We start from the raw sequence: 25,131 nt of genomic DNA on the forward strand, positions 1-25,131 counted from the left end.
CAGAGCAACATTTTTAATGCTATGAAGTCACAATTTTTGTCACCACACCCTATCAATGGATAGATGTCAAAAATGGTGGGTCCCAGCAAGATCAAAGGGCTGTAGAGTGTATTCTGCTGCCATGGAAATGATGGAAGTTGGGGATTACTGATTTTTCTCTGCCTTCTGCAGCTTCCCTCCCAGTAAGAAAGGCAGAGAAGGTACAACTACCCAAGCAAGGTCATGTCTGTGGCAGTAAGTTACAGAGGACTGCAGCACATGTGGACTGTAGTACAGGGTTCAGCAGGTTCTCACAAAGATTTAGCTGTAAAAAGCTATTAGGGCTTGAAACTTCAATTCTCTTCACTTATCAGGACTTGAAACTTCATTTCTCTTCATTTCAGCATCAAGAGTATGAAAAACAGAATTGTATCAATGTTTTTTCCTGTTTTCACAGCTGGTATAATCAGTTGTGCAGTGAGCTTCATGTCAGCAAAATAAGAAAAAAAAAAGAAAAAATAGAAAAAAAAAGAAAAAAAAGAAAAAAGAGAAGAGAAAAAAGAAAAAAGACAAAAAAAAAAAGGAAAAAAAAGAAAAAGAAAAAAAACCCCTCCAAAACAACAACAACAAAACCAACACCAAACACCAAAACCTCAAAACCAAACCAGCCTATTCCTGTTGTTGGCACTGGCCCAGATTTTATTGCAGCAAGGTACAACAAAACCATCCTAACAAGCAAAACACAAATGCTAAATATTTCAAAGCCCAGCATCCGTCAATATTCTTCGACTATTCTTCCAAAATTCACTGAACACTTTGTAAGGTTTCCAGTAGGAAAAAAAACCTGAAGCATTTCACACTGGCATCACACATGCAAGATTAACAAGGAAATTTATACCTTGATTTTCTGCTAAGGTGCATCTGCAGGCTTTCCTGCCATATTTGTAAACAGTTATTCTTCATCATCTTAGCTAAAGTTATAAAGAAAAATTTCATATGACAATTGTTATTGACAGATGGGGTCTGAAGAAATTTAACACAAACTGTTAGTGTCCAAGTTATTCAATTAAATTCAAACTTAACAGGTTAAAATATACCAGTATAACAAGACACATTGGCAGTGACACAAGGCATTTCTAGAAAGGTAAAGCACAACTTACTGAAGTATCGATAAGAAACTGGCCAGCAAGATCAGAATGGGTGATGATCTGTGTTTTTTACTCAGTGTGGCAGCCAGTCACAAGTAGGGTCCCACAGTGAATGTTACTGAGCCCCAAACTGCTCAATGTTTTCATAAATAGTCTACATGGTATGGCTGAAAGTACCTTCACTAATGTGCTGTTGGCACTAAACTGTATGTTGAGGTGGACACTTTAGAAGGGAGAGCTGTCTTACAGAGAGATCTGGTCAGGCTATCAAGACCTGTATGAAGTTTAACAAAGACAAGAGCAAAGTCCTGCAACTGGCTTATGGGCTAGGATGCATGTGGCTGGGAAACAGTGTTGCTGAAAGGGACATGGGGGGTACTAGGGGACAACAAGCTAAACATGAGTCACGAGAGCACTGCTGCAGCAACAGGTAAATCATGTCCTGGGCTGAATCCTCAGGGGCACTACTAGCAGGGAGAGATGTGATTACCCCAACTCTACTGAATGCTTGTCAGGCTATACCTGCAGTACTATGTTCAGTTCTCATCCACCACCCTTCCAAAAAGACATGGACAGGCTGGAGGGGCTATAAAGAAGGACTGGAGAGGATGCAAAGCTCTACAGCATAGGACAGTAGGAGTTAAGTCTTCTTCACAGAGAAGGCTCAGGGAGACTTCATCACAGCATTAAAGATGGCAACAAAGGATGAAAGTGCTCTCCTCACCAGATTTTCTTTATGGAGAAAACACAAGGCAATGGGTACAAGTTGCACTGGGAGAGGTTTCATCTCAGTATATGAAATACATGTTTTGTAGTGAGGACAATTAATCACCGATACAATCTTGCCAGGGATCTGGTACAGTCCGCATCACTGAAGGTTTTCAAGACAAGACTGGACAGCATGCTAGATGATCTCATGAAGGCTTCTGTTCCCAGAAAAGGTTGAACCAGATGATCTTTTAAGGGCATCTCCAACCTGGGGTGTTCTGCGAAGCCATGCTCACTCTTCTGCACTGAGGGCAGAGTTAATTCTTTCTTGTATTTTTCCACTACAGTAACTATTTTTAAACTTGTGACTTAAACAAAATAACAGCTCTCTCCTCAAATTACTCCTGCCATCCCAGTAACACACACATTCAAAAAGAATTTTTTAACTTCAAGAAAAGGTGTGACAAGATAGAAAAATCCTAGATAAACACAGACTGACAGTATGTCATGTACAGTCCTATCCACAGCTAGCAGAACCATGCAGTTATGTTGGCCATGCAACAGAGGAGAACAGAAAACTAATGGTGAAAAATGAAAAAACTTGTAAGAATAGTAGGACTTTTGCCTATACCAGCAAAAGTACAGGTTACATCTAGAAACATTGTTACAATCAATGTAAGCAAAGGTCTACAAATATGACTCTCTCTTTCCAGTAGAGTTCTTATGAATGACTCTGCTTCTGCTTGAGCAGCAGCATAAACCACTCAGAGGCCAACATCATCATGCAGCTCTTGCTAATTTAAGAGAGGAAACAAAGTTGGTACTATGCTCCAATCTGTTTCAGAATAAAGAGGCAGAATATGCAAAGTACTGAAGAGAAAGGGGGGATAGGATAATTTCTTCAGTGCATTGTGTATACTTCATGCATTGTATCAGAATATTGCTCTAAATTTTCTTCGCAGCTTTTTCTAGCACAATGCACAGCATATTCATCTTCAGAGACTTTATTCCCTGTGGTGCAATGAGATGTCTTCTGGGATTACACAGGGATTACACAGACACTTACTAAATCCAAGTGTCATACACACTCTTTACTTCCACAAGTTTATAGGAGTGTTAGTAATTCAGCTTTGTGCAAACTACTTTTAAGAACAATACTCAGCATTAGGATAAAGACTGTAGAGCCCCACATACTCTCTCTGGAAAACAAAATGGATTACAGCATGATCTGTAAACCCATAACCTAAGATGTCTGTAAAGGATGAGACACTGCTATTACTATTAAGTGTAAAAGGAACAGTGAACAAAAATGGCTTCATCTCAGGAAGTAACTAATTGCAAGATCAATCTGATTTTTGATGAAGATACCTTGATTTAGTAGCTGCAGACCCTCTTCCTCTCTGGATACTAGCTGAGAAGACAGACAAATCAGCACAGGATTTTTCATGCCATAGTTTTGACGATGCTGTAATTGTAATGGCTCTGAGACAGAAAATGTAAACAGACAGTACACAACTTTCAGAAGATTGCAGATGTTAATTTGCACTTTGAGTATGAGGGAGGGAGGGAGGGAGGGAGGGACGGGAGGGAGGGGAGGGAGGGAGGGAGGGAGGGAGGGAGGGAGGGAGGGAGGGAGGGAGGGAGGGAGGGAGGGAGGGAGGGAGGGAGGGAGGGAGGGAGGGAGGGAGGGACTGGAAAAGAGGCAAATACAAAGGCAGAAAGAATGTGCATGAAAGAAAATACATGTGCAACTGAAATAAGATAAGGAAAGAGGAGAAACTGCAAGAGAGTGGGTGGAGGAAGGGCATTGGAGGGAGAGATGGGAAGTTAGACGAGCAAAGGTTGGCAGGAAGGGAGATGACATGGAAGTGGAGGCTGAGAAAGAAGGAAGCGCAGAGAAAAGGGAGAGAGGGACAGACAGGAAGACAGAGTGAGGCAAGGAAAAGAATGAATGGCTGTGGGTGGCATGACATTGGGAGAGACAAGGACTGAGCAGAGGGAGTGTGAGAGTGATGAGGGGACTGAGGGAGAAGGAAAAGAGAAAAAGGGATTAAAAAAGAGGGGACAAAAGAGAAACAGAAATGGCAGAAGGAGCAAGCAAAAACAAGAGACAAAGGAGAAAAGGAAAGTGAGAATGAAAATTTCAGAGATTTTGAAAGGAGCATGTGGGATAGACAGACTGACTGAAATCCAAAGAAACATAAATAGCAGCAGGGCAAAGAAAGCCAGAGCAGGACTGGGAGAGAAAAAAAACCCAAACCAGATAGAAAAGAGTGAGAAGGGAATAAAGTGAGTCAGGAAGAGGGGAAGAAAAGCAAAAGTAAGAGAGCAAGAAAGATGGAAAGAAGAGTGAGAGGGAAAGGGCAAGCATAGTCAGAGATGGAGAGGGAGCAAACAAGAGAGGACACAAGAAAGAGGGAGTGGGTGAGACAGCGAGCATGACATGAGGTAAAGAAGGAAAATTGCATGAGAGAGACACAAAAATGCCCAGGGCAAAAAGAAATAGAAGCAAAAGAGGATGTGCACAGAAGAGTGGAAAGCCCTCATATGCAAGAAAAGGGAAAGAGCTTGATGAAAGAAGAGGCACAAGAAAGAGGGAGCACAAGAAGGAAAAACAGGAAAATTGCATGCAAGAGAAAAGGACAGCATGCGCATGTGCAAGGAAAGTCCTCAAAATTAAGGGAAAAGAATACACAAGAGCGCAGAATTACACAAAATCTATAAGGAACTATAAAGCAGACACATGAGAGAGAGTTAGGCAGCACACACATGAGGCGGGAAGAATGCAAGACAGAAAGTACAAGGGGTAAACATGAGATCCACAGCAAGTCTGACAAGAGGAAGCATGAAAGAAGGAGAAGTGCGACTGTTAAAGTGTAAGGCAGACAAAAAGTGAGATGTGTGACATGCAAGACATGTGCAGTCCAGGGCAGAGAGCAAACAGAGCAGAAAAACAGGCAAAAGGAAAAAAGAAAAGCATCATGACATAGCAATTGTAATATGGCACATGACAGAGAAAGGATAAATGTGCCTTAGAGAAAGAAGTCGTAAGAAGAAAGGGCAGGAAAGTACATCGGCGAGAGTGACGGTGCAAGACAGACATGTATTGTGGGCCAGGGTGGAAGGGAAAGCTCACATATTAAAGGAACATTGCATGAGAGAAAGCATGCAACATGGACTGAAAGAGAATCAGATAGATGTTCAATCAAGAAGGAAACTATCTGAGAGGGGAAATAGGAACAAGAGGGGAACACATGTTGATTGAGAGAGACCGAGAGAGTGTAAAAGTGATAAACATTCACAGCAGAGACAAGGGGCACTTGAACAAACAAGAGGTAAAGTGTGTATAGCAAAGTGAAAGAACATGTCAGAGAGGGAATGCACACAATAGCACAGTGAGCAGGAAACTGAGGAAGAGAAATCATACAAGAGAAATATGGGAAGTATGGAAGATGAAAAACAACAGGGAAAATGAGGGAAAGCATACCAGGGAGACACACTGAACTTGTCTGTGGGTGTGAGCATATGGGGAAGCCAGAGAGAAAATGAGAGAGTGTGTGCACAAGAGAGAGGAAGGGTGCAACAGAAAGAATGAAAAGGCACCCAAGAGGGGAAAGGCAGGGGAAAATGGATGAAAAAATGAGATGGAATTTATGTAGAAGATATTTTTATTAAGAATACACATGTGGAAGATCACAAGCATGTGACAGAACAGGAAAGTACACAAATGAGACAGCAAGTTTCCAAGTCAGCACAGGAAGGGAGGAAAATGGCTGCGTAAGGAAGGGAAAGTGTGCCCAAGAGAGGGAAAGTAAAGCAAGAACGAGAGGGTAAGAATAATCAGTAGAGAGGAAGCAGAAGACTGTGAGATGGGAAAAGCATACCAGAAAGGAAAAATACATGCAGAAGAAGGGTGACACACTATAGAGAGAGAGAAGGAAAGCATGCATGCAAGGGAGTAAAAACTTGAAAGATGAGGAAACCAAGAATAAGAGTGCAAGGCAGAGAGGGAGGGAAAACATACACAAGGGAGAAAAGTGTACAAGGGCAAGCAAGGAAAACTGCAGCAGACCAAAGGAAAAGCACATGCAACAAAGTAAAGGCATGAGAGCGAGAGTACTGTCGGAACTGAAAGCATTAACTAAAAGGAAAGTATAAGAAATAAACAGGGATGGAATGTGTGAAAGAGAGACAGAAAGCATGAGCAAAGAGAAGAAGAGGAGAAGTGAAAGAGCAAGTGAAGGCACAGGTAAGAAAAAGGCAGTGTGCATGAAACTAGAGAAGTACAAGCAAGAGAGACTGGGATACTATTCAACTGAAACTGAATGTGGTCAAGAGAAAGCATTAAAGACAATGAAGTATAAAAGAGAAACAAAATGTGTGAGACAACCCACAAGGAAAAAAAATGTAAGGAGTGCAATAGGGATAAGGAAGTGCATATGCAGAAGAGTAGGAGCCAAGAAAAGCACGGTAGAAAGGGAAGCCCTGTGAGGCAAGTGTGAGAAAGCAAGCAAGAAAGAGACAGAGGGGAGTGTGTGAAAAAGTAAAAGGAGGTAACAGGGTGAAAGATGTCTGATAGGGGGAGCCAAAGGTACAGTGGGTGGAAGGGATGTCCAGAGAGGGGTGAAGGGAGTGCAAGGGGGAGGGAAAGACCCCAGGAGAGACAGACTGATGGGGAAGGAGCATGTGGGAGTGATAGAACCTGTGTATGCCAGTGAGTGCCAAGGTGAGTAAGAAACAAGGAGAGTAAGGAAACAAGAGAGTGTTAGGGTGCATTTTGGAGGGAAAGTGAGGGGGCAGCAAGATGAATTAAATTATAGAGGAGGGGAATGCAAAGAGAGAGAAACTAGCAAGTAGACAGTGAGAGGAGTGCTACTGAGTGAGAGACTGCAAGGAAGCACAACCAAGAGTGACAGCAGGTGCTGGCGCTAAAGCGCAAGTGAGTTGAGTTCCATAAAGCATGCAAGGGAGAAAACTACAAGGTGGCAAAGTGAGACAGCATGATAGAGGGCCGAGTGTGGGGATGTCCTGGGGTGATGTTGTGAGGTTTGTAGCCCCAGTTGTCTGTTGGGTCTCTGTTGGATATTGCCCTGTGTGCCTTTGGTGTTGGGTCTGGGAGCAGGGGGAAGGGAGAGGCACGCGGTTTGTTTTCAGAAACTTTCCTCCACTGGCTGGCCTTGAGAGTTGGATTCAGCAACACACGGCAAGGGACGGAGAGATTTTTTTTTTTCCTTCAGTTAGTTAGTTAGTTAGTTAGTTAGGAAGTAGCTAGCAGAGGAGGAGAAGCTTCACTTTTTTTCCTCTCCTCCTGTTTTTTTTTTTTTCTTTCCTGTTTTTTTTTCCCCTCTTTTTTTCATCTTCCCTTGGAACTGCTAAAATCTCTCTGGACTGAGGACTCAGGAGAGCGCGGTGGGGGCCCGCACCTGGAACCCACCAAGATCCATCCTGCGCAGTGTGTCCCAGCGCCAGAGGGACTGAGACAGAGCAACCACCTCCAGGAAGGACTTCTTTTCTAATCCTGTCATCTCTCCAGAGCAGCACGGAGTTCTTGTCATCTGGTATTGTCGAATTTATTGTGCTGGGGAGTGCTTTGTCTGTTTAATAGACAGGATTCTTTCCACTTCTCTCGGAGGAGGTTTTTTCTTCCCTGAATGGGTTGGGGGAGGGGAGGGACAGCCCCCTTAGGAGGTTTCCTCCCAAAAATCTGCCTTAAACTTCTACAGGGGAAGATGGAGAAGAACAGGAAGAAGAACATGTGTGAGAGGGAAGGAAAATGAGGAAGAGAAAGAGAGAAGGGAGAAGGGAAAGCAAGAAGAGATAATAAAAATCAAAAGGGGCAGCATGAGAGAGAGGGAGGAAAGGAGCATGGGAAATTGACAGTAAGAGAGGAAGCACAAGCAGAGGAGAGGAGAACTCTGTGCCTTGTACAACAATGCAAGAAAGAGGGGCAGCAGAAGAGTAAAGCCACAGAGAGCAAGGGTGTGCAAGAGAAAGATGACACACAAATGAGTGAAGGCATGCAAGTGAGAGATAGAAAGCAAGAGAAGGGGTCAAAGTGCACCCAAGAGAGAAAATGTACACTCAGGAGAGAGGACATGAACATTGAGGACAGCAGTAAGAGCATATGACAGAGAGGGAAACATAGTATAAGAGATGTAAAGCTAGAGAAAGTGAGAAGGGCAGCAACTGGGACAAGGACAGAGAGCAATAGAGAGGGACGCAGCAAGCTGGAGGGGGAAAGCATAAGCCAGAGACTGGAAGCACAAGTGAGAGGGAAATCCAAGAGGAAAAATGTGAGAAAGGTGGGAAAGCATGTGAGAGAGAAAGACTTGATACAAGACAAAAAAGGAAACAGCAAAGCACAAGGGAAAGAAAAAACACGGAAGGGAAGCAAAGCGTTAGAGAGCAGGCACAAAGTGCATGTCCAAGACAAAAACCACATGCCAGACAATAAAACTGAATGACAGCATGAGGGAAGATGTGTGTGACAATGGGAATATGGATGACGTGAAGAAGGGGAAGGGGTGTGAGAAAGTGCAAGGTGAGCAGGACATGACATCCGTAAACCAAAGTTCAGGTGAAGCACATGACAGAGAGACATGGCAGAAGAGAAGGAAGCAAATCACATACTGCTGGGAAAGTGTGTGAGAAAGATGAGGCAAGTGACAGAGAGGGTGGGAGTTGAAGAAAGAGGGAAGTAAGGGAGAACTGAGGACAATAAGAAAGGGAATGAGGAGAGAGGGAAGCTAGAGAAAAAGAGTTGGAGCAAAACAAAGGGATAGTGACAGCAAGAGAGAAGGAACAATGACACAAGACAAGACAGCACAAGTGGTATTCAAAGTGCAAATAGGAAGGGTAATTTTGCGAGACAGAAACCATGCAAGAGCGGGAGGAAGACACAGAAAGGAGAATAGTAATACACGTGAGAGAGGGGAGTGCCAGAGAATGAGAACAGCAAGCAAGGAAAAGCACACATGGGAGGTAACGTAAGCATGACAGGCAGAATTCACGCAAGAGGGGAAACACATGAGAGTGTGGAGGATGCATTTGAGAGGGAGGCTGTTGAGACAGACAGCCACAAGGTGCACCACACATGGGTAAAGGGCACAGAGAGGAAAAGGGTGTGGGAAACCTGTGAAAGGGAAAGTGCGAGAAAAAAAAAGCTAGAAGTGAAGGCGAGGGAAAGAGGCAAAGCATCAGAAAGGCAAAGCAAACAAGGATACCAGTAGGTGGAGGGAAGACAAGAACAGGTAAAAATGGAAGAGGAAAATAAAATTAAAAGAGAGAAGAGTATGAAAGAGGGATGAAGCACACAAGAGAGAGGGATGTGAGATGAAGAGATTAACACAGACATTGAGACAGGGAACCACCTGAGAAAGAATAAACATATAGGACAGCAAAGGCACAGGAGAAATGCCAAACAAGAGAGGCAAAGTGAAAGTAAGAAAGAAAACACTAGAAAGAGTGAGGAAAGGCATGTCTGAGAAAGAAGACAGAGAAGTGAGATTCATGAGAGAGATATGCAGATGGCATGAAGGAGACATGTGAACAAGTGTGCCAATTAGAAAGGGAATGTATATGGGACAATAAAGGGAGAGAAGGAAAGGGAAGGGAAAGTGCTGGCAAGCACTAGTGGGCGAGAAGAGACCACTGAGAGGGGGGTGTAAAGCATAAGAGAAAGAAGAACAGCACACCTAAGAGACTGAAAGCACAGGTGAGAGGGAGATCAGATCAGGAAAGCAGGAGCAAGTAGGAAATAACATCAGAGAGGGCAAGTATGCCAGAGAATGCAACTGCAAGAGAGAGGTGAAGCAAATCCACGAGAGAAGACAAGCATCTGAATGAGACAAGGCAGGAGCACAGCAGGTACAGTGCACGCAAGAGATGAATCATGTCAGATGGGGTGACCAAGACAGTGGAAATGCTTCAGAGAGGAATCTTTGAGGGAAGGGGAGAACAAGCATGTCAAGGGAGGAAAAAAATGCCTGAGGCTAAGGGGCAAATGATAGAGACAAAGAGAAAGGGATAACAAAGGGAAAAGAGAAGGATACTTACAGAGAATTACAGAACCACAGAATGAACTAGGTTGGAAAAGACCTCTGAGGTCATCAGGTCCAACCTGTGACCTGACATCTCATCAACTAAACCATGGCACTGAGTGCCACATCCAGTCCTTCTTTAAACACCTTCAGGGACAGTGACTTCACCACCCCCTGAGCAGACAATTCCAGTGGCCAATCACTCTTTCAGTGAAGAATATTTTCCTAATGTCTAACCTAAACTTCCCCTGGCAGAGCTTAAGACTGTTCTCTCGTTCTGTCAGTTGTTGCCTGGGAGAAGAGGCCAACCCCCACCTGGCTACAATCACCTTTCAGGCAGTAGTAGAGAGTGATAAGGTCTCCCCTGAGCCTCCTTTTTGTCAGGCTAAACAAACCCATTTGCCTCATAGGGCTTTGTGTTCCAGGCCCTTCCCCAGCCTTGTTGCCTTCATCTGGACATGTCTGAGCATCATAACGTTCTCCCTAAATTGAGAGGCCCAGAACTGGACACAGCACTCAAGGTGAGGCCTCACCAGTGCTAAAGTGTGTACAGGGGAAGAATGATCTCCCTGCTCCTGCTGGCCACACCATTCCTGATCCTGATCCAGGATGCCACTGGCCTTCTTGGCCACCAGGGAACACTGCTGGCTCAGGTTCAGGTGCTGTCACCAGCACCCCCAGGTCCCTTTCTGCCTGGGCACTGTCCAGCCACACCATCCCCAGCCTGTGGTGCTGCAGGGGGTTATTGTGACTTAAGTCTTGGACTTGGCACATGAACTTGCTAAACTTCATACTGTTGGATTTGCCCCAGCTATCCAGCCTGTCCAGGTCCCTCTGCAGAGCTAGAACTTGCTAAACTTCATATTGTTGGATTTGCCCCCGCTATCCAGCCTGTCCAGGTCCCTCTGCGGAGCCCTCCTAACTTCTAACAGACCAGTGCTTGCTCCCAGCTTGGTGTCATCTGCAAATTTACTGATGGTGGACTTGATTCCTTTGTCCGGATCAATGAAGATATTAAACAGGACTGCTCCCAGCACAGATTCCTGGTGGACACCACTGGTGCCTGGCCCCCAGCTGGATGCAGCACCCATCCAGCCAGTTCTTAACCCAGCAAAGAGTGCTCCTGTCCAAGCTGTGGGCTGCCAGCTTTTTCAGGAGGATGCTGTGGGAGACAGTGTCAAAGGCCTCGCTGAATTCCAAAGAGACAAAATCCACAGCCTCCCCTTCATCCACCAGGCAAGTCACCTCATCATAAATTATTAGATTGGTCAGGCAGGACCTGCCTCTCTTAAATTCACGCTGGCTGCGTCTGAGCCCTGGGCCATCCTGTAGATGCCATATGACCACACTCAAGATGATCTGTGCCATAATCTTGTCAGGCACTGAGGTCAGGTTGACAGGCCTGCGGTGTCCTGGATCTTCCTTCCTGCCCTTCTTGTGGATGGGCATCACACTGGCCAGCTTCCAGTCATCTGGAACCTCACCAGTGAGCCAGGACTGGTAAATGATGGAGAGCAGCTTCACAAGCTCATCTGCCAGCTCCCTCATCACCCTGAGATGGATCCCATCTGGGCCCACAGATTTATGAACATCCAAGTGTCTCAGCAGTTCTCTGACTGCCTCCTCCTGGATAACAGGGGGACCGTTCTGCTTCCCTGACACCATCTGCCAACCCATGAGGATAGTTGTCCTGAGGACAACCTGTCTTTCTGCTGAAAACTGAGGCAAAGAAGGTGTTAAGTACCTCTGCCTTTTCCTCATCTTTAGTTACTAATTTTTCTCCCATATCTAATAGAGAATGGAAATTATCCTTGCCCTTTCTTTTGCCATTAATGTAATTATAAAAATTATTTTACTGTCCTTCCCAGAAGTGGTCAGATTGAGTTCTAACTGGGCTTTTGGCCCTCCAATTTTTTTCCTACACGATCATCAACTCTCTTAAACATTTCCTAAGATACCTGACCCTCCTTCCAAAGGTGATACACCCTCTTTCTTTTCCTTAGTTCCTTCAGAAGTTCTTTGCTCACCCAGGCTAGTTGTCTTCCTTGATGGCTTATCTTTTGGCACGTAGGGACAGTCTGCTCCACTGCCTTCAGGATTTTTGTTTTGAAGTATGCCCATCTGTCCTGGATCCCTTTGTTTTTAAGGGCTGCTTTCCAAGGAACTCTCCAAATAAGTCTCTTGAATAGGCCAGAGTCTGCCCTCTGGAAGTCCAGTGTGAAAGTTTTATTGATGCCCCTCCTTGCTTCACTAAATATTGTAATTTCATGATCACTGTGCCCCAGACAGCCTCCAACCACCACATCTCCCACCAGCCCTTCTCTGTTTGCAAACAGCAGGTCTACTAGCATTGTCCCTCCCCTGGCAGGCTCGCTCACCAGCTGTGACAAGAAGTTGTCCTCCACACACTCTAAGAACCTCCTAGACTGCCTCTTCTCTGCTGTGTTGAGTTCTCAGCAGGTATCTGCAGGTTAAAGTCACCTACAAGAAGAAGGGCTGACAATCTTGAAGTATCTTCCAGCTGCTTATAGAATAATTCATCCACCTCCTTATCCTCGTTGGGTAGTTTATAACAGACTCTCACCAAGATGTCAGCTTTGTTGGCCTTCCCTTGATTCTTACCCATAGGTGCTCAACCATATCATCATTAATCTCAAGTCACCCCACCATGTTTCTGTGATGACAACAAAGTCATAGCTTTCCTGCTGTACCACAGCTTCCAGCTCCTCTTGTTTGTTACCCATGCTGTGTGCATTAGTGTACATGCACTTCAGCTGGACTGCTGATTTCACCCCTGACTCTGGCTTACCACCCATGGGCTTGTTTCTGGGGAGCCTGGTTGCATCCCTTTCCCCCTTTGAACCTAGTTAAAAGCCCTCCAAATGAGTACTGCTAATTCATGGGTTAGAATCCTCTTGTCCTTAATAGATAGATGGAGCCCATCTGGCTCCAGCAGGCCAGGTGCTGCAAAAGTTGCCCCATGATCAAAGAACCCAAAATTCTGCCGATGGCAGCAGCCCACTTGTTGATAATGCAGGTTCTCCTGTTCCTTTCATGATTTGTCCCTGCCACTGAAGGGATTGAGCAGAACACCACCTGTGCTCCCGCCTCATCAAACACTTAACCCAGAGCCCTGAAGTCCCTTTTAACTGTCCTAGTGCTCTTCTTTTCCATCTCATCACTGCCACACTGTAGTGCCAGCAGTGGGTAATAATCAGAGGGCTGAATCAGCCCAGGGAGTCTTCCGTGATACATGATATCTCATACCTGGGCCCCAGGGAGGCAGTAGACCTCCCTGTGCAACAAGTCTGTTTGATGCACAGGACCCTCAGCTCCCCTCAGAAGGGAGTCATCCACCATGACTACCCTTCTCTTTTTAATGCCAGAGGTGGTGATCCATCTGACAGATGAAGTGTCATTGGAGGCTCTCCAAGCAGATTATTTTCTCCAATGTTATCTGGCTGACCCCCCGGATCTAGGGCCTCATACCTATTCTGAAGTGGCATCTAGGTAGGTGATGGGCGTTGGGAGGAATTTTTATTAAACTGCCAAGTATTTCCACCCTCCTTCATCTACGAGGTCTCCTCCTTCTGCCCAACTGTAGGAGGCACAGGAGTCCTCTGGCTCCTGGTGGGCTTCTCTCAGGGATGGAAGGATGAAACTCCACAGTATTTCCCTTTCACTTTCCCTAATACTCCTTAGTCTTTCAACTTCCTCCTTAAGTTTGGCCACCAGATAGAGGAGATCATTCACCTGTTCACACCACAGGCTTCTGCATTGTCCCCCAGTACTACTGACAGGTTCAAACACTCCTTACAGAAAAGCATCTGGACAGATGTGTCCTTCCTGGGGGGTTCTGTTTGGGTTGGCACACTTTTACTAGCTATGGCTTTTGATGGTTTGGAGACCATTGCTGAAAAAAACCCAAAACCAATCAACCAACCAACCAACCAAACAATCAAACCCTAACACAAAATAAAAGACACACTAGCAGGAGTATGACTGCAACTCTTGCTGCACGAACTGCCATGCCACCCCCTCAAACACATGCCACACACATGTTCACCTGCTCCCTAGAGCATTCTTTTTTAATCGCTCCTCCGATGGCCGGAGGAAGCCCCTCCCTGCACCTGAATGGCTGCGGAGAGGAAGGGAACCACCTGATCAGCTCCCTTTGAGAGAAATCTGTGATGAAAGAGGAGAACAAGCACATCAGGGAGGAAAAGCGTGCTCAAGGCTAATAGGCAAACGATAGAGACAAAGAGATAACAAGGGCAAAAGAGAAGGATACTTAGGGAGTAGTAAGGGTAGCAAGCAAAGGGAAGAAATGGCAAGCAACAGGGGAACAGGGGTAGGGAAGGTATGAGCAAGAGATCGCAAGCATGAGCAAAAGGGAAAGTGCACACATCAAAGTAGAAAAATGTGTCTGAGATGGAAAAGCACCCAAAGGGGAGTAAAGAATGGCAGAGAGAAGTAAGAGTGGGAAGACAGAAGTGCAAAAGAAGGTAACATCCAAGAGAGGCAAAGTATGTGACAGAGGGACAAAAGACGTGTCAGAAGCAGCGTGAGAGAGGCAAAGTATGTAAATAAGGAAGACCACGAGAGAGTGAATGTAAAAGGGAAAACATCTGAGACAGAGTAAAAGGAGGGTAAAAAGAGACATAGAGTGGAGAAATAGAAATATTAAAGGAGGGACAGAGTGAGGGGGAAGGGAGGGGAGGAAAAAGCAACACGAGATTGAAAGGGGCAAGTGGGAGAAAGAATTACATTGACAAAGAAGGAGAGAGAAGGACAGCATGAAAGAAGGTGGGGAAGAACAAGAGACAAAGTATGAGGAGGAAAGGTACTAGCAGAAGAGAAAGGGATTGTGTAATAGAAATCTTGTTAGGGAGAGGAAGAGAGAGGAATATGAAAGGGTAAGAGAAAGAAGAAGCACACACAAGGCTGGGAAACTACAAAGAGATGCAAAGTGCATGAGACCAAAAAAAAAGCACCCTAAAGTGGGAAAGTTAAGTGGGAAAGAGAAGAAAGCAGACAACTTTGGGAAAGTATGAGAAAAACAGGGAAAGAGAGGGAAAATATGCCAGGGAAAAGATTATACAGGTGAAAGAGAAGCCAGAGACACAGAGAGAGCAAATGAAGAGGGTAATGAGAAAAAATGAAAATAAAAGGAAAATAAATCAAGTTGGAGAGAGAGAAGAGTGTGGGGGAGAATGGAGGAGAGTGGGTGAAGGGGAGAAGCAAGACAGATAAGTGGATAGCAAGGCTAAGCAAGGACTCATGCAAGAAAGGGATGGAAATCACAAAGCACAGGAAGCAAGAGCAAAAAGAAAACTGAAAGCAGGAGACAGTAAAATTGTGTAACAGGGAGAACGTGTGCAACATGAGGAAAGAGACTGGGAATGCAAGACAGAGAAAGAAAATGCAAAAGAATGAGAAAGAAACAGAAGAGAAAAAGAAACATACGAGAGAATCAAAGCACATGAGACACTAAAGCAAAGCATAAGAGAGTGTTGAAGTGTGTGCAAGAAAGCCACAATGCACCCAAGAGATACAGGGACAGTGGGGGGCATGCTGTACAGAAAAGGACGGATAATGAACCAAAGAGAAGGGAAGGCATGAGAAAGAGAGACTAGGAGTATAAATGAGGGCAATAAAAAACATGTTTCAGAAATGGAGAAGTATGCAAGGGATGGGAAAAAACATAAGACTGAGCAGCAGAGCAAAAGAGGGAGAGGGAAAGTGAAGCAGAACAAGAAAAAGAAATGCAAAAACCAGGAAAGATGAGGTGGGGGGAAGAGTGTGTCCAACAGAGAAGACAAGGGAAGGAAAGGGGGTCAAGAGAAGGAAAGTGCATAGGGATACACTCACATACATACCACAATGACACAGCACCCACAAAAGCAGGTTACATGAGAGAGAAGAGAACAATCTATGAGGTAAAGTGATGTAAAGGTAATGTGTGTCAGGGAGAGGTACAGCAGAAGAGAGGGAAAGGTGTAAGGGAGCAAAAGCACAAGGAAACATAAGCTAGCCGGAACGTGTGCAAGGAAGACAGGAGAGAAAACATGCAAGACAGGGAGAAAGTGAGAAACCACGAGAAAATAAGCATGCTAGAGGGAATGCTAGTGAGTTTGAGTGCATCAGGGAGGTGAGGAAAACAAGACCGAGAAGAAAAGCACAATCAAGAGAGAAAGCTTACCAGAAAGTGGAAAAGTACATCCAGAAGAATGGCAAAGCACATCCAAAAGAGATGGAAAACATGTCTGAGACAAATGGAAGGCTCAGGAGAGAGTAAGCAAGTGAGGGAGGAAGTAGCAATTGAGAATGAAAGTGAACAAAGGACAAACAAGACAACACAAGCATGAGAGCAAGAGTGCGCAGAAGAAAGCAGAAAATTCTCAGTGATAGAGTAGCATGTGAGTCAAAGACATGGCAAAGTTCATGTTCGAGAGAGAGGCAAAAGGAGGCAAGGGGACAAGGCAGCTGAAGACAGAAAATCAAGCAAAACAAGGTGGGTAGGAAGGGCATGGGATGTGGGAAACAGAATGAGAAAGATGAAAGGGAAAGAGAGAAAAAAGGGAAATAAGAGAGAGGGACAGCAACAGGTAGTAAGGAATAGCACAGAACAAGAAAGCACAAAGCGTGAAGGTGCATGTAAAAGAGGAAAACTGCAAAAGCAGGAACATGTTAGAGAAAGAGGAAAAACCTATCAGAGGGAGAAGGAAAGTGCATCTCAGAAAGATGGGGAATTTGGGGACAGAAGAGAGAAAAATACATAGGGAAAGTGAGAGCAAAAGAAAGAGAACTCAATGGGATGACAGCAAGGAGGAAAAGCGAGGAACACAGGAAAAACAGAAAATAAACATACAAGAGCATGAATGTTCACAAGAACGTAAGAGAAAAGCAAACCAAGACAGAAGCAACATGTGTGTGAGAGGCAGTGTATGTGAGAGAAAGCAGATGTGTTTAGGTTGTAGGAGAGGGGAGAGGTCTGTGAAAGAGAAGGCTGATCAGAATGGAAGAGAAAGCACATCTACAAAAAGGAGACAGAGTTTCTTTGGGAAAGGGGCAACATGGCCAAGAGGGAGGCAAAGGTTGAGAGGTAAGAGAGAATTGACTGAAAAAAGTACACTGCTAAGAGGGAAAATGTAGCATATATAGACTGTAATTGAATCACCCACACTGGGCCTCATCCTGAGGCCTGTAGAAGTTTGTGGCACAGGTAGAAATTCAGTGCTAAGAGTGTGGCACAGTTAGAATTACAGTTTAAGGTGCTAGCAAGGGTCAGAGGGTTTTCTAGTAGTTAGCAAGTACAGTAATTAGTGTAGACACAGTAGCTGCCTTAAGAGTTTATTCAACAATGAGTGTTTGCATTCTTCCCTGTGCTGTGTGCCAATGAGAGTACACCTGTAAATGTAAATTATGAGTAAGTGTATAAAACCTGCCATCTCGGACAGAATAAACTGGAGAACGTAGCATTGATCATATTGATCGGATCTGCGTTTTGCTCTCACTCAAACTCCCCGTTTATTTTAGGGTCTCCTTGCTAGTGGAAAACAGGGAAGGAGAGAGACAAGTGGAAGGCAGAGAGGAGTCCAGAGAACACCTAAAAGAAGCAGAGACAAAGGCAGAAGCTACATAAAGAGACGAAAAATAAGAGTGAAACTGGGAGGTCATTTGTGAGGAGAGGAGGGAGAGAAAACACATCTAAGATAAAGAAAAAGCCGAAGAGACAGAGAAAGAAGGCAGTGGGATGCTGAGAGCAAGAAATACCAAGCCGTGTAGGGAAAGCACAAGCAAGGGAATGAAAAGCATGGAAGAGCGGGAAAGTGCATGCAAAAATGTGTCAAAGAAGTGGGAAAGCACATGAGGAATAGAGAAAGTGAAACAGGCAAAGCAAGACAGAATGTAAAAAGGCAAGCATGGGAAAAAACATCATGCAGGAAGTGAAGTGAGTGGGAGGAAAAACATGTCTGGAAGACAAGAAAAGCTGAAGGGCAAGGACACAAATGAGAGAGGAAAAGCCCATCTCAGGGAGGGGAAAAGATAGGAGATAGAGCAGAAGAGATGAAGGAAGAGGACAGAGGCCAAAGAGAGATAGACTGATGGGGCAGAGGGAGGCAAAAAGAGATGCAGAGAGGGAAAGTTCAGGAGAGAGAGGAATGGTTGGGCAGCATGACGGAAAAGGAGGGACAATGAGCAGATGAGAAAAGTACAGTGAGGCTGAGAGCAGGACAGCAAGTGACACAAGGGAGATAATGAGACAGAAAGCTGTAGTGAGACAAAGTGCAAGGAGAGAAAAACTGAAAATGAAAATGCATGTTAGACACTATTGAAAGAGAGACCAGAAGAGTAAAATGCCTAAATTGACACACTGACTGCAAAGCACGAAAGACAAAGCTGCAAAATGCATATGAGGGAGACAAGTGCGGCAAAGCACACGCACATGAGACAAAGTGCACATGAACAAAAGGTAAAACATGAGCACAAAACACTGAGGAGAGAGAGGCAGAAAGAAAGAGAGGAAAAAAGAGAGAAAGGTAAAGCACACGATACAAGAGACAAATCACAAATGAGGCAACAGCAGGCACGTGACAGGTAAAGCCCACATGAATGACAAAGTATGTGAGAGAGAGGCAACATGTCTGTAAAGATGACAACATGGAGAAGGGAATGAAAGAAACATAAGAAGGGAAGTGTTCAAGGGAGGGAAAATGTGTACAAGAAGAAATACACAAGTGGAGGGAACTACACACAGGAGGCAAAGGTCAAAGCACAAGAACAAAGTGACAGAATGAGAAAGGGAAGTTCAGAGTTACAAGAAAAAAAGGCACATGAGAGCACAGCACAAAGGCAAAAGGTAGGAGAGGCAAAACATGCAGAAGAAAGCAAGCACTGGATAGCAGTGAAAGCATGAGAGGGAGCATTCATGCAAAAAGCATATAGGATCATTTAGGTTGAAAAAGATTCTTAAGATCTTTGAGCACAATCATGAACTCAGCACTGTCAAATCCACCCTTAATCCATGTCCCAAAGTGCCTCATCTGCGCATTTAAATACCTCTAGGGATGGTGACTCAGCTACTTCCCTGGGCAGCCTGTTCCAATACTTGACAATCATTTCAGTGAAGAAACATTTTCTTAACATCCTATCTAAACTTCCCCGGGCCCAGCTTGAGGCCACTTCCTTTCATCCAATGACTCCCTACTTGGAAGAATTGCTGACCCCCACCTTGTTACAACTTCCTTTCTGGTAACTGTAGAAAGAAATTGTATATTTGTCCTCCTTTTCTCCAGGCTAAATAATCCCATTCTCTCAGCTGCTCCTCATAGGACTTGTGCTCCAGACCCTTCACCAGCTCCACTTCCCTTCTCTGTAGATGCTCCAGCACCTCAATGTCACTCCTGTAGTGAGGGGCCCAGAAGTGGACGCAGAACTCAAAGTGTGACCTCACCATTTCCAAGTACAGGGGGACAATCACTGCCCTGGTCCCACTGGCAACTCTATTGCTGATACAGGCTAGCATGCCATTGGCCTTTGTGGCCACCTGAGCACCCAATGTTTCATGTTCATCTGGTGACAACCAGCATCCCATATCCTTTTCCACCAGGAAGCTTTCCAGCCATTCTGTCCCCTGCCTGTAGGTTGTTGTGACCCAAGGGCAGGACCTGGCACTTGGCCTTATTGAGTATCATACCATTCCTTTGCCATGGCCCATCGTCCTGGGTTGTAATATAGGATGTGCACAAAATATTCTATCACCATCTGCATGAACTGTTGAATCCCGGTGAGGCAATGTTTTCCCAGAAACCCTCCCTCTGGGCCATTATCTTCTGTTAATGGCCCATCAAATGCCTTGCCCATGACTCATAGGTAACTCCCTATCTTTCTCAGACCAACACGTCCATCCTGACCTGGCTGCTCTGCATCTGGGACGCTGCAGCCAATGACACCATTCTGGATGGAAGTGAGGCCAGGCAACTGGAATCCCTGTCCCGGGATGTGGTCATTGACCAGGGGATTGGGAAAACCCAAGAACCTCTCAGCCTCTGACAGCAACTGCTAACAGGTGTAAAAGACAGATACCTTTGTAAAGAAGACCTCCAAGTGCACCAAGGAAAATAGAGCACAATAGAACAAAGTATCCGATGCCTGAGGGAACTGGCTCTGTTGGAGATCATTTTTTCAAAAGACGAGAGATTTCCTAAAAGCCCAGATGGTGTCCAGTGCACATCATGGATGTGGCTGAGATTTGCATGGCTTGGAGCAGAGATGTACTCACGTTACCTGGCAACACTGCAATCGAGGGAAGGTGAGGACAGGGGAAGTGTCTTGGCCAATAAACTAAGAATTTACGAGGACACTGTCACAGCCCCAGTTCGTACCCATGTCTCGTCTGTGGAAACAAGACTGGTTGAGCAAGTCCAGAGCTTGATTGAAGAAGGCCATCAGAAACTGAAAAAAGAACTTAAGGAAGAAATTTATCTTATCTCACCAAAGCCAGCGAGAGTTTCTGCCATTAGAAGCAGGCGCCCCCTAGCCAGGGAGAGAAGATACACACCACGAGGTAACATCTGGTCTTTTCTTCGGGAGCATGGAGAAGACATGAGGAAGTGGGATGGAAAACCCACCTCCTCCTTAGCAGCCCGAGTACGTGAACTGAAAAAAGAAACACCTACCACAAAGAGCCCATCTAGAATCAATGTTGCTCCGGTCTCTCGTGCACAGAACTCTTGACGGTACAGGAATGATGATATGACTGATCCTCTTGAAGAGACCTCAGAAACATATTTACAGAAAGAAAGCAATGTATGCCATGACCAGGAATAGGGCGGGCCTGCCTCTAGCCACGTAGAAGAAAGGGACAATCATATCTACTAGACTGTGTGGATCCGATGGCCTGGAACATCTGACCCACAAAAAAATACGGCGTTGGTTGACACTAGGGCCCAATGTACCATGATGCCATCAAGGATGTAGGAACAAAATCCATTTCTATTTCTGGGGTGACAGGAGGCTCCCAGCAACTGACTGTATTAGAGGCTGAAGTGAGTTTAACTGGGAACTGGTGGCAAAAAACACCCCATCGCGACTGGCCCAGAGGCCCCATGCATCCTCAGCAAAGACTATCTCAGGAATGGGTATTTCAAAGACCTAAAAGGGTATCGTTGGGCTTTTGGGATAGCCGCAGTGGAGAAAGAAGACATCAGACAGTTGAATACATTGCCTGCTCTCTCAGATGACCCCTCTGCTGTGGGACTGCTGAGAGTTGAAGAACAACAGGTATTAACTGCCACAGCAACAGTTCACGGTCAACAATACCAGACTGACAGAGACTCTGTGACTCCCATACATGAGATGATTTGTAAACTGGAAAGCCAAGGGGTGGTCAGTAAGGCTCACTCAACTTTCAACAGCCCTATATGGCCCGTGCATAAGTCCAGTGGAGAATAGAGACTGACAGTGGATTACCGTAGTCTGAACGAAGTCACACCACCACTGAGCACTGCTGTGCCAGACATGTTAGAGCTTCAGTACGAGCTGGAGTCCAAAGCGGCAAAGTGGTATGCGACCATCGATATTGCCAATGCACTCTTCTCCATTCCTTTGGCAGCAGAGTGCAGGCCTCAGTTCGCTTTCACCTGGAGGGGCGTGCAGTACACCTGGAACCAACTGCCCCAGGGGTGGAAACACAGCCCTACCATCTGCCATGGGCTGATCCAGGCTGCACTGGAGAAGGGTGAGGCTCCAGAACATCTACAGTACATCGATGACATCATCACTTGGGGGAACACCCCAGGGGAGGTCTTCAAGAAAGGAGAGAAGATTATCCAAATTCTGCTGAAATCGAGTTTTGACATTAAACGAAATAAAGTTAAGGGACTGGCTCAAGAAATCCAGTTCCTAGAAGTCAAGTGGTAAGATGGACATCGCCAAATCCCCACAGAGATAATCAACAAGATCACTGCCATGTCCCCACCTACCAACAAGAAGGAAACACAAGCTTTCCTAGGTGCCATAGGCTTTTGGAGGATGCACATTCCTGAGTACAGTCAGATCGTGAGCCCTCTCTACCTGGTTTCCCGCAAGAAGAACTATTTCCTCTGGGGCCCTGAACAGCAACAAGCCTTTGTTCAAATCAAGCAAGAAATCGCTCACACAGTAGCCCTTGGCCCCACCAGGACGAGACCAGATGTGAAGAATGTACTTTACTCTGCAGCCGGAAACAATGGTTTGTCCTTTCAGGCAAAAACTTTTTGTAACTTCTGTCCTTTCTGCCTTTGGCAGAAAGTGCTTGGGGAGACCCGAGGCCGATCCCTGAAATTCTGGAGCAGAAGTTACAGAGGGTCCGAAGCCAACTACACTCCCACAGAGAAGGAGATCTTGGCCACCTATGAAGGAATTCAAGCCACCTCAGAAGTGATTGGCACTGAAACACAGCTGCTTTTGGCACCCCGACTACCGGTGCTGGGGTGGATGATCAAGAGAAAGGTTCCTTCCACCCATCATGCCACTGACACCACCTGGAGCAAATGGATTGCCCTCATTACACAGCATGCCCGTATTAGAAACCCAAATTCCCCTGAGATTCTGGAAGTTATAACAAATTGGCCGGAAAGTGAGCCTTTTGGATTATCGTCTGAAGACGAAGAAGAGCAAGTAACATGTGCCAAGGAAGCCCCACCGTATAATGAGCTACCGGAGACTGAAAGATGATATGCTCTGTTCACTGATGGCTCCTGGCGAATTGTAGGCGCTAACCGGAAATGGAAAGCTGCAGCGTGGAGCTCCACACGATGAGTTGCACAAGCTACCAAGGGACAAGGTGGATTGAGTCAGGTTGCAGAGCTTAAAGCCATCCAGCTGGCTTTGAATATTGCTGAAAGAGAGAAATGGCCAAGGCTCTATCTCTACACTGACTCATGGATGGTAGCTAATGCTCTGTAGGGATGGCTGAATCAATGGAAAAAGGCTAACTAGCAACGGAGAGGAAAACCCATCTGGGCCGCTGAGATTTAGCAGGACATCGCCACCCGAGTAGAGAGGATGACCGTAAAAGTTCGACACGTGGATGCACACATACCTAAGAGCCAGGCTAATAAAGAGCACTGTAACAACGAACAAGTGGACAAAGCTGCCAAGCTGAAAGTATCACAGGTGGATCTAGACTGGCAGCACAAGAGAAAATTGTTCCTAGCTCATTGAACCCATGATGCCTCTTGTCATCAGAAAAGAGATGCGACATACCAATAGGCCCGTGACCGAGAGGTGGACCTTACCATGGACAGCATCTCACAGGTCATCCACAACTGTGAGACCTGCGCTGCAATCAAACAGGCCACGCGAGTGAAGCCTCTGTGGTATGGTAGACGATGGCTGAAGTACAGGTATGGGGAAGCCTGTCAAATTGACTACATCACCCTTCCCCAAACCCGCCATGGGACCCATTACAAGAATGGCCTTATAAACTCCTGGGCTAGAGAACATGGTATTCAATAGATATATCACATTCCTTATCACGCACCAGATGCCAGGAAAACTGAACAGTGCAATGGACTACTAAAGACTGCCCTGAAGGCACCTGGCGAGGAGACCTTCCAGAACTGGGAAATAAACTTAGCCAAAGCCACCTGGATGGTCAACACTCAAAGATCCATCAATCAAGCTGGTCCTGCCCAGTCTGAACCCTTACACACAGTGGATGGAGACAAAGTCCCTGTGGTACGCATGAAGGGCATTTTAGGAAAGACTGTTTAGATTAATCCCACCTCAGGCAAAAGCAGACCCAACTGTGGGATTGTCTTTGCTCAAGAACCTGGTTACACTTGGTGAGTAATGCAGAAAAATGAAGAAAGCCATTGTGTACCACAGGGAGACCTGATTTTAAGTGAGAACAGTGTGTAAGGTTTCATTCTGTATGTATATATGTAGATCTATGTATGTATATGTATATGTCTGTAAAAATATATTAATTTGGGTATGATGTAGATTGTAATAGGATAAGGCGTGGATTATGTCCTGGGTTGTAGTATAGGATGTGCATAAAGTATTCTATCACCATCTTCATGAACTGTTGAATCCAGGTGAGGCAATGTTTTCCCAGACACCCTCCCTCTGGGCCATTATCTTCTGTTAATGGCCCATCAAATGCCTTGCCCATGACTCACAGATAACTCCCTCTGGGAGTTACCTCTGTTTAATGGGCCATCAAGGACCCCCTGCATGACTCATCATCCCATTGTGAGATGCTCCGCCCAGGGGGAGGAACCAAGCATTCTCACCTGGATATAATCAGGGGTTTGGGACAGTACAGGGGGCCTTTACCCACTGGATATCCAGAGGAACAGAGCTACCAGACCTTTCTACAGGATCACTGCTTCAGGAAGACCACCTCATCTGGACTGCTTCCATCACTCTGCTCAGGTAGTTTTCTGACTCTGTCAGTAGTCTTTTGTATTATTGCATCTATTTTATTTTACTTTTTTTCCTTTCTTCCTCTTAAATTGTATCTCTGACTTAAAGCCTCTCATTTGTTTTGCTTTCAAACCACTACACCCATCAATCCAGCCCATCCAGATCCTTCTCCAGGACCTTCCTGTCCTCCAGCAGACCAACATTTCTACCTAACTTGGTGGCATCTGCAAATTGACAGAGGGTGACTTGATCGCCTTGCACAGATCGCTGACAAAGACACAGATGAAGCACAGGCAAAGCAAAGCACATGAGAAAAAGGCAAAGCCTATCAGACAGAGGGAAATATGGGCACAGAGAGAAAGAGAGAAGAAGCCTCACAGTGAGAGGGGAAAGAGATGTGGGAAAGGAACAACAGAGAAGGGGAAGAGGAACAAGTGGAGATAATGACAGAGGGGACAGAGGAGGGGAAGCCACTCAGTTTTAGGAAGGACTCAAGAAAGCTTGAAAGATGGATAGGAAATCTCCAAGAAGGAAATGCAAATGTAAGAGGGAAAAAAAAGCAGGTTCAACACAAGCCAAAAACAGGGTATGGCTGGGGGAAGCTCTACAGATTTAGAAGAAAAACTATAGAGATGGAAAGGACAGAGAACGAGTGGGAAGAAGGAAGCACAAGTGAGACACTGCAAGCTTAAGAGAGGCAGAGTGCATGCAAGAAAGTATGCCTGTCAAGAGACTGCAAAGCATGCAAAAGAGAAAGTAAAAGACAAAGAGAGAAAGGGAATGAGGGAGGGAAGTCCAGAGAAAAAGGCATGTGAAAGAAGGGTGGGAGAGAAGATGAG

General features: G+C 45.5%; 1 protein-coding gene across 13 annotated transcripts in view; it reads right to left on the reverse strand.

The window, feature by feature from the left end:
* The window catches only part of PIGG (phosphatidylinositol glycan anchor biosynthesis class G (EMM blood group)), a 97,782-nt gene that overhangs the window by 6,585 nt on the left and 66,066 nt on the right, over positions 1 to 25,131 (reverse strand). For 3 of the 13 annotated variants that reach the window (XM_066181562.1, XM_066181558.1, XM_066181561.1), the window contains one exon: positions 3,204 to 3,317. The exons of 7 other annotated variants lie outside the window; for them this stretch is intronic. In XM_066181562.1, the coding sequence (XP_066037659.1) occupies positions 3,204 to 3,317 (114 nt within the window). Of the gene's footprint in view, positions 1 to 2,071; positions 2,141 to 3,203; positions 3,318 to 25,131 lie in introns of those variants that run through there. 3 more of the 13 variants (XM_066181570.1, XM_066181567.1, XM_066181563.1) reach the window with 2 other exon arrangements.

This window comes from Chamaea fasciata, unplaced genomic scaffold, assembly GCF_029207755.1.
Source record: "Chamaea fasciata isolate MVZ Bird 193981 ecotype frontalis unplaced genomic scaffold, bChaFas1.0.hap1 SCAF_4, whole genome shotgun sequence".
In the NCBI taxonomy this organism is placed as follows: domain Eukaryota; kingdom Metazoa; phylum Chordata; class Aves; order Passeriformes; family Sylviidae; genus Chamaea; species Chamaea fasciata.